Genomic DNA, 8,977 nt, shown 5'->3' with positions numbered 1-8,977 from the left:
CCCCCCCCCCCCCCAGCCCCACCAAACGAGAGCTGAGGGCTGGGTCTGACCTGCTCAGTCACCTCCAAGGGGAGCCAGGCTAACAGCTCTGCACAGGCAGAGTGGCGGCGAGGCAGGGACAGGACGGCCGGCGTGGAGCAGAGGACACAGGCAAGCAGAAGTCACTGGCTGTGCCCAGGCCGGATGAGCCCAACCCTCCGGCCTAGGGGGACCTCTCGGTCCAGTCCCCATCCCTGATTCCCCCCAGGACTGCACGCACCAGCTGGGACGTGTGCTGCTCAGCCGCTTCCAGCTGGATCTTGATCTCCGGACATGCAGGGTCCCCCGACTTGCCGGCGTCTGGATGGGGTGACCGCGAGGGGCCTGGAGAGGGGGGCAGGAGGGAGCCACCTCACTGGCCGCGGGGAGGCACCAGGGAGACGGGTATGGATGGGTGGTCGGCACTGGTTGGTGCTCCCCAACCCCGCCAAGTCCCTCCCCCAGGGAACCCACCCTCACTCCCTTCTTTTGTCCCCCATCATGCTCCAAGATTCTTCCAGCAGCCAGCAGCCCTCCAAGCCACCCAATCATCTTAGGCTCAATGATGACCCCTCCGTGACATGCCCACCACCTGGGGGATGAGAAGTGGTCTCCACCCTCAGTGCCCAGCCCTGACCCCTCCGGCCATAAGAATGGCCCTACTTGGCGGGGAAGCTGCTCCAGCCTGGTACCTGGGGAGCTGCCCCCACTCGTGGTGCTGACGCTGTCCTCCAGCCACGTGCTATAGATGAAGGAGTCCCGCTTGTGCGGAGTCCCTGAGGACGACATGCTCTCCTGGGGGCACAGGGAGGAGAGTAAGAGGGGGGTTAGCCCTGGGCCCCGGCCCTGGCTTGGCTCCCCTCCCCTCTAGGCCACCTTTGCCTCCCTGCGAAGAGGACAGGGCCCACCGTCTGCTCCAGGGAGGCCACAGCAGGACAGAGTGGGAACAGGCACACCGCACACGCCCATTCATTCATTCAACAATCATTCACTGACGTTCTCGTGGGCCAAGCCCCCGAGAGGCATGGGGCCGGGTCCCCGCCCTCGGAGACCGAAGTCTAAGAGGCGAGACAGCTGGGAAGAGACCATGGTCATCATCCCAGACCTGGCCCATCAGGCAGGGCCCGTCTGCACTGCTCCTTGCTGTACCTGAAGCACCTGGAACAGGACCCGGCAAGGAACAGGGGCCCAGTGCAGGTGTGTTGAATGAAGAGTGACAAACGGGGGCTAAGGGCCAAGCCCAGGGTCTGTGAGGCACAAAGAGGGACTAGAACATCAGGGAAGGCTTCCAAAAGGAGGCGATGTGAGGCTGAGCCGAGAAGGGTGAGCAGGACTCAGCCAGACAAGGAGGAAGGAGGAGGCAGTGGTGTGCTCCAGAGAAAATGGCTCGTGCAAAGGCCCAGGGGTGGAGTAAGCCTCGTATGTTTGGGGGACTGCTAAGGAGTGCAGAACAGCTAGAGTGGTAAGAGATGAGGCTGAGGAGGGGACGGGGGTCTTCAAAGGTCTCAGAGACTGGGCTCTGGGTGCAGGAGTGGGCCCCCTCCCCCCGCGCTGGGGAGCACGGAAGGTCAGAGTAGGGGAGGGTTAGTCTGCATTATTCCTTCTGGCTGGGTCCCCCGATCGCATCTCAGCCACACCCAGGCTCATGCTTCTACCAAAGAGCCCCCACTGCAGGCCGCTGTGGGGCACCCCACTTCCTGGGCCTCTCACCAGGCCTGTGTCGTCCCCGTCCACACCCTCCGTCTCCTCCACCACGCTGGCGAAGCTGCTGGCACTGGACGAGGAGCAGGAGAAGTCCTTCAGCGCTTCTGCTCTCTGGGCTGCTGTCTCCGCTCTGCCACAGACAGCACCCCATCAGCCAGCACCCGCTCGGGGCCCCTCCTGGGCCAAGGCCCCGGTCCTCTGCCCTCCGGGCCCAGGGAGGCCTGCCTACAGCCCGCCCAGCGCCTTTGTGGTTGCTTTATAGCTCCCCAGGCCTCTGAGCCTCCTCCTGCCTCTGCCCTTCGTAATATGCGGATCTGGTCCGGTCCCTCCCCTGCTCAAAACCCTCTCAGGGCTCCCACTGCCCCAGATGAAGTCTCATTTCCTTGACTGGGTGCCTGACAATAACTGTTAATAATATTACCACGTAGTGCACATTTGCTCTGTGCCAGGCACTGTTCCACGTGTTTTTAACCCGAATTGTCCCACTGCTATCACTATTGGACCCATCTTACAGATGAGGAGACACCAAGGCACAGAGAGGGTAGGCACACAGTCCAAAGTCACCCCGCCACAGGTGGGAGAACAGACGGGACCCAGCTTCCAACTCCACAGTCTGCTCTCAGCCCTCCCCAATTTTGTTCCATGCTCAGGCCTTTGTGTTTCCTGATGGGAGCCTCACTCTTCCCCTCAAATCCCCCAAAGCTAATTAATCTTTCAAAAATCAGCAAGGGCCCCCTCCTCAGGGAGGCCCTCCCTGATTCCTCCTCGCATGGTAGGGTGGCCCTCCCCACTCTGGGTCCGGCACACCTTGTCTCTCACCATCCCTGCCACCCTTTCCTGCTTCTCTGTTCACCTGCCTGACTTTTCATCTGGGCTGAGTCAGAGTCAGCAAAGAAGGGCTCAGCCAACAAGAGCTGAATGGAGGAGCAGCCTGCTTGCCGGCCTCCCTGCTTCCATTCCTGCCCTTGCCCCAACCCTTCACGTGGGCCTGGCCCCTCAGTCACTCGGCTCAATGCACTGCCCTTCTTCCATCCTTCAAGCATACCTCAGGGCCTTTGCACTGGCTGTGCTTCTTATCTGCAGCCCTCTTCCCTCCCCCCTTTGCCAATGTCTTGCTTGAGCACCCATCTGACCCCCCCCCACCCAAGTCATTCTTCATCGCATCCCCTGCTTTGTTTTCCTCTGACCATACCTCCCTGGAAATAGCTTACTAGGTTATGTTACACTGGTTGTCACTCCATGCATGCCCAGGCCACCAATGTATTGCAGAGCGGTGGTGGGTGGGTGTCAGAGGAGGACTGGAGAGAGTGCCCAGGCCTCCCCAGCACCCTGGTGTGGCAGTGCCAGTGCTCCTGGCATCTCCTGGCCCAGGCAGGGATGGAAAAAATGAGCCCAGCACTCCCAAGCCCTGACCCGGTGAGCCCTGAGCCCCAACCTACCTGTTCTTGGTCGTTGGCATCTCTGGGGAGCTCTGAGTGGAGGAGTTCTCTGACTTCGGCTCCTGTGAGGCGTGCCCGCTGTCTGGGGTCTTCTGGCCAGCCGGGGGGCTCTCCCTGCGGGGCACACGGGGGCAGCAGGGGGATTCATCACCAGGCCTGGCATCAGGGTAGAATGAGGCCCAGGTGGTGAGAAGAGGTGGTCATGGGCACCTCCTGCCTCATCCCCGCACCCTGTGCCCTCAGAGGCCAAACCCAGAGCAGTCCTTGCGGCTAACTGGCCAGGCTTGGGCAGGTACCCGGAGCACCTTCATAGGACAGGACACCCCCGAGTCCTCCTCTCCATGGGAGCAGGTGTCATTGTCCCTTTTGGATCAGGAAGCTGGAGCCCAGAGATGGGAGGGAACCTGCCCAGGATCACAGCTAGAACATGCCAAAGCCAGACGAACCTGGGATTTGCAGGATTCTGGGCTCTCGCGGCCATGAGGACTGTGCCAGCACCATTCCTGAGCCTCAGTGTGCCCACCACCCTGCTTCGCATGCACAGCACCACCCCCTGCACCAGCCCCATGATGTTGGTTGTGTTCTTATCCTCGTTTTTCAGACTGGGACAGTGAGGCTCAGAGAAGTGCAGTGACTTTCCCAAGGTCACACAGCCCCATTGTGGTAAAGATGGGATTCATACCCAAGAACTATCCTCAGCTTCCCAGGAGCTGCCATGCTGTGAACACGGCCTGCTGCCCACCGCTGCCCACACAGATGTACTCACAAACCCCCACAGACTAGCCGAAAATCCCAGCTCTGCCCCCCACTGGCTGTGTGAGCTGGGCAAGCCCCGAGCCCGCTGACCTACAGCATCCTGGTGTGCAAGGTGGGACCCCAAGGAGCCAGCAGAACTGCTGAGCAGATGAAAGCATTTTACGTTAGGCGACGAGCTGGCGTGGTGCCTGGCACACAGCAGGAACTTGAGTGTACAGCTGTCACCAGGGAGGGACAGACGGGCAGAGGGTAGGCACTCCCTCCTGCCTGCTCTGCTTTACCGCCGAATGGGGGTCAGAGGAGACAGACCCGTCCCGGCCGCCCCGCTCCACCCACCTTTTCTCCTGCACCTCCTGTATGTTCTCGATGCCGATGGCGCTGCTGCGGCGTGAGCCGAACGGACCTGACTTCTTCCGCGTGGGGCTCTTCCCAGGGACAATCAGTGACTGCGAGGAGAGCCCCCAACTCAGTGCCCACCTGCCCTGGGAGCCCTGGTGCCCCCACATGCCACCCTGAGCCCTGCTGCTCCAGGCCCTGAAGCAGAGGCAACGAGCAAGAAAGAACAGGAGAAAACGTCCATCTCCAGAGAAAGCCCTTCCACTGCACAGAGAGCGCCCCCCGCCTCCCCCTCCCCCGAGATCACCCTGCAGGCTGGGGCCCAGGGGGCTGGCAGCCACTCCGCTGGGGTGGGAGAGGCCCAGTCCTCACCATGGCTATCCCCCCACCCAGGACTTCGTGGGACCTGCAGCCTAAGGTCAGTGAGGAGTGGGTATAGCAACCAAGCCCATACCCCATGCTGGGGGAGGTTCTGGGCCAGCAGTTGACAGATACCCCATTTGCACACACACAGAAGCAGGCCCCCGTCTTCTTGGGGAAATCAGGAAGGTGGGCCCCAGGGAGGCACGAAGGGCAGGAACCCCAGACCAGCTCATGGTGTGGAGGGGGAGCCAGGTCAGAGGAGAGGGATGGAACTTCATGCAGAACTGGCGATATTGGGGGACGTGCGGCTGGGCAGAGGGTCTTTGGGTGTCAGATCCTGGCAGGGACTGGACCAGGACCCCAGGGGCCAGGACAGGGCCAGGAGCCTCTGGCCGGGGGCACTGGCTCTGGCACAGGTACTAGGCCCCAAAGCAGGTGCTGGGTGCCATCAGAGCTGCGAGCACTCCGACCTGCATGCCCTTGGACCTGTCCCAGGGGAAGAGGGCAACATCCCCAATATGGCCTTCGTCCTGAGAGCGAGCAGAGAGCAGCGCGTGCAGGCAGCCTCCAGAGCCGCTGGCCCCACGGGCGACAACCTCTTCCACGGTTCCTATGCCTATGGCACTGCCCCGGCGTCCGAATCTACTCGCACTTTTCCCGGGAATAAGCAATGACTGGCAAGCAGCAGAGGAAGGGGCAGAGACAGACAGACAGACATAGAGGGTCAGAGAGAGAGAGAGATGGAGGGAAGGGAAACAGGGAAAAGAGCGAAAGACAGAGAAACAAAGAAGGGAGTGGGGCAGGGGATTGGGAGACAGAAAGAAAAGACAGGGGAAGGGAAGGAAAGGAGAGGGGGGGAGAGAGACAGAGACATGGACAAATGGACGGTTATACAGAAACAGGAACACACAGGAGGAGCCCACGAGAGGGGCACAGAGTGAATACAGACAGACAGACACAGAGATGGGAGGAGACAGACAGAAATGGGAAGGAAGGGGGAGGCAAAAAGGAAACGGCAAGGGAGAGAGTATGGCAGGGAGGAGGAGGAGAGGAAGTGCCAGAGGACAGGAGACACATAAACATGTAAGAAGTGCAGAGAGGCCAAGGGCAGGAGGAAAGAGGAGAGAACAAGGAGAGAGGAGAGAGCGGAAGATAAGAAGTGCAGAGAGGCCAAGGGCAGGAGGAAAGAGGGGAGAGGAGAGAGGAGAGAGCGGAAGGAAAGGAAGCAACATGAAGAGAGGGGAGAGTTGTGTAAAAACAAAAACAAAAACAAAAATGGGTCTGGTTACTGCCATGGTGGGTGCTGCTGGCCTGGCCCTGTCTCTGGGGCCCCTCTACAGCCACCCAGGGAGGCGGGGCCACTCCAGCAAGGAAATCTGGGTTGTGGGGAGGGTGGGCTTGGTGACCGCTGGACAGCAGAGGACCTTGCTCCCTGGCCAGGCCAGATCGTGGGGCAGGAATTGGGGTGGAAGGTCCCTCTCACCACAAGTGACACAGTCTCACAGCACTGAGCACAGGGCTTGGCATGCAGCAGTCAATAAATGATGGATGGAGGGATGGAGGGATAAAGAAGGGTGGATCGAGAGGGGGAGCAGAGCAGTGGGTGCAGTGCCAGGGGTGGCCACGGGGCGGCAGGAAGCAGATAGGCCCACAATTGAATGCCTTGCCCATCTTGTGTGCCCAGCACCCACCCTGAGTGTTATTAGTAGCAGAAACCCACAGAGCCTGGCAGACAGTAAGTAATCACACAGTAGGTACTCACTCCGGAGATGCTCACACGGAAGCCCACACAATTCCTGACACACATCAGGTAGCCACAGCCACATAGGCCCTGGCACACAGGTGCTCACACAGCAGCCTAGGGCCAGGCACACAGAAGTAGGTGCTCACAGAGTAAATGCTCACACAACAGCTCACTTCCTGACACATCAGGCTTAGCACACACGATGTGCTCATTCAGCGGTCCATTTTCTGACATACAGAGGTTCTCACACAACAGCCCGGGGCTGGGCACACAGTAGGTGCATACAGAGTTTATGCCCATACAGCAGCCCAGGACCTGACACACAGTAGGTGCTCACAGAGTACATGTCCACACAACAACCCAAGTCGCCATCAGTGTTTCAGAGCCAGGCACACAGCAGGTGCTCACACAGAAATCCAGGTCCTGACACAGAGTGCATGCCCACAGCCTGACACACAGTTGGTGCTCCCAGAAATTCAAGTAGGTGCCCGCACAGCAGCCCAACTCCCAGCACACGATAGACAGTAGGTGTTCAATGAGGAATGTGATACAGAGGCTGCCCCAGAGCTGACCCGAAGTCACCCTGAATAAGGGGCCAGGAGGAGTGGAGGGCCGAGAAGCTGGGAAGGAGACGGAAGGCTCTCGGCACCGCAGTGCATGGCCTGGGCCCTTGCCCCCCATGGAGAGCAGTGGCTAGACGGAGTCCAGAGCCCAGGATGGAGGACCCTGAGGCTGCAGGACCCTGGGGGAGGGGAGAGCTGAAGGCCCTGGGGAGGCACTCACTATTCCAGCGGCCTTGGCCAGGTCAGGGTTGTTGGGTGCGAAGCTCCCGCTGTGGCTGGTGGACACGGTGTTGGGCTTCTTGTTGCTTAGTCCCATGGCATCCATGGACTGGCTGCGGCTCCGGATGACCCGCTGTGAAGGTGGGGTTGGGGTGGAGGAGGCACAGGTTTCTTAAACACCTGCTCCTCAGGGAAACCCAGGCACCCAGGCACCTGGTTCCTCCCCACCAATGACCACTCTGTGTAAGAAGTCCTTTCCCATGAGGCCACACCAGAGGCAGGTCCACGTGGTGCCAAGGATAGTTTGGGCCTTGGCTCTGCCACCAACTCACTGGGTGACCTAGTGCAAGCCACTCACCCCCGAGCCTGTGAGCCTCTCGTGCGGCTGGGGTGAGTATTAAAGAAAGTCCTGGGTCACGGCCACCAGTGTGCACAGAGAGCCCTCCTGAAACCTCGGTTCTAGGAAGCCTTTCTTTTTTTATTATATTTTATTGATTTTTTACAGAGAGGAAAGGAGAGAGTTAGAAACATCGATGAGAGAGAAGCATCAATCAGCTGCCTCCTGAACACCCCCTACTGGGGATGTGCGCAACCAAGGTACATGCCCTTGACTAGAATCGAACCTGGGACCCTTCAGTCCACAGGCCAACACTCTATCCACTGAGCCACACCGGTCAGGGCTAGGAAGCCTTCCTAAAGCTTCTTGTCCTCCCTCCCTGCTTCTCTCAGCCAGGGCACCCTGAGTGCTTACTAGGGGCCAGGCACCCCGCATTGGCCCTCGCATGCCATCGCCCTGTGAGGCAGGCACCACTACACGCCCATTCACACAGGCTGAAACCCAAGCAGAAGCACGCCTGGAGCCCATATGTCAAACCCAAATCCTTAACTGTGGGCTCGGACCAATCCAGGGCCACCATCCAGCACCCACACGATGTGGGGTCACTGGAGCCCTCCCTCAGAGAAGACACCCACCCCCATGCTCACCCCACCCAGCCCCGTCTCCAGTGGGCAGAGGCAGGCCTCTCCTTGGGCCCCTTTCTCAAAGACAGTCTGTTCCCTTCAGTCCAGGGCAGGCCTGGGCAGCTGGCTAAGCCCCTTAAGCAAGCCCAGGGCTCCGGCTTCGTGGCCTGGGATGAGGTGGCCCGACCGGCCTGGCTGGGCACTAGGAGGATGGGCATCCTCCTCCAGTGGGTGGAGGAGACAATGGCAAGGAAGCCACCCCCTGCGCTATCCAAGGAGAAAAGGAACTCCCTCTGCCTCTCACTTTGGACAACAGTTGCTGAGGTAGATGGACAGAATTTTGTATTTTGCTCATTAACTTTTATTGTACTGATCTTACTGCTTTACAAATCATTGTCAACAACTGTATAAGTTGTCATTACCCTACCAGACAAAGAAACGGAGGCTCAGGGAATGATCAAGCTGGTAAGTGACAGAGCTGGGGTTTGAACCCAGGGAGTCTGTGCTCTTAACACTAAACTAAACCAGAGACAGGCAGGGTGGTCACACACGCTGAGGGTCACAGGCCAGGTCCCTCTCCGATGGCCACTTGGTTCACACGCCCCTCCAGGGCCTGTTTCTTTACTTCCATCAGGACAGAGGCCTCCTCCTCCTCTCTCCTCCACCTTCTGACCTGGCAGCCACCACACTGGCATCCGAGACACCCTATTGCCACCCAGACACTCCAACTTCACCCCAATCCTCAGGGAGCCTGGCCTCCAACCATTAACTCCTCCCTGGGCAGCTCCCCACTTTACAGTCCCAACTGCAAGTTCCACCCCGTCACAGAACACACTAAGTCTTACTCTAAGCCCACCCTCAAGCCCAAGACCACA

General features: G+C 59.5%; 1 protein-coding gene across 1 annotated transcript in view; it reads right to left on the bottom strand.

Annotated features, from left to right (window-relative positions):
• The window catches only part of RAP1GAP (RAP1 GTPase activating protein), a 47,651-nt gene that overhangs the window by 1,586 nt on the left and 37,088 nt on the right, over nucleotides 1-8,977 (bottom strand). The window contains exons 16-22 of the mRNA XM_014534359.1: nucleotides 7,908-7,973; nucleotides 7,144-7,313; nucleotides 4,254-4,363; nucleotides 3,162-3,275; nucleotides 1,729-1,852; nucleotides 711-813; nucleotides 260-363 (exon numbers count right to left, since the gene is read on the bottom strand). Coding sequence (XP_014389845.1) covers nucleotides 260-363; nucleotides 711-813; nucleotides 1,729-1,852; nucleotides 3,162-3,275; nucleotides 4,254-4,363; nucleotides 7,144-7,313; nucleotides 7,908-7,973 — 791 coding nt within the window. The remainder of the gene's footprint in view (nucleotides 1-259; nucleotides 364-710; nucleotides 814-1,728; nucleotides 1,853-3,161; nucleotides 3,276-4,253; nucleotides 4,364-7,143; nucleotides 7,314-7,907; nucleotides 7,974-8,977) is intronic.

Source organism: Myotis brandtii, unplaced genomic scaffold (assembly GCF_000412655.1).
Source record: "Myotis brandtii unplaced genomic scaffold, ASM41265v1 scaffold129, whole genome shotgun sequence".
NCBI classification, from domain to species: domain Eukaryota; kingdom Metazoa; phylum Chordata; class Mammalia; order Chiroptera; family Vespertilionidae; genus Myotis; species Myotis brandtii.
Note: the sequence above shows the minus strand (reverse complement) of the source record. Positions and strands in the feature narration are given on the sequence as shown.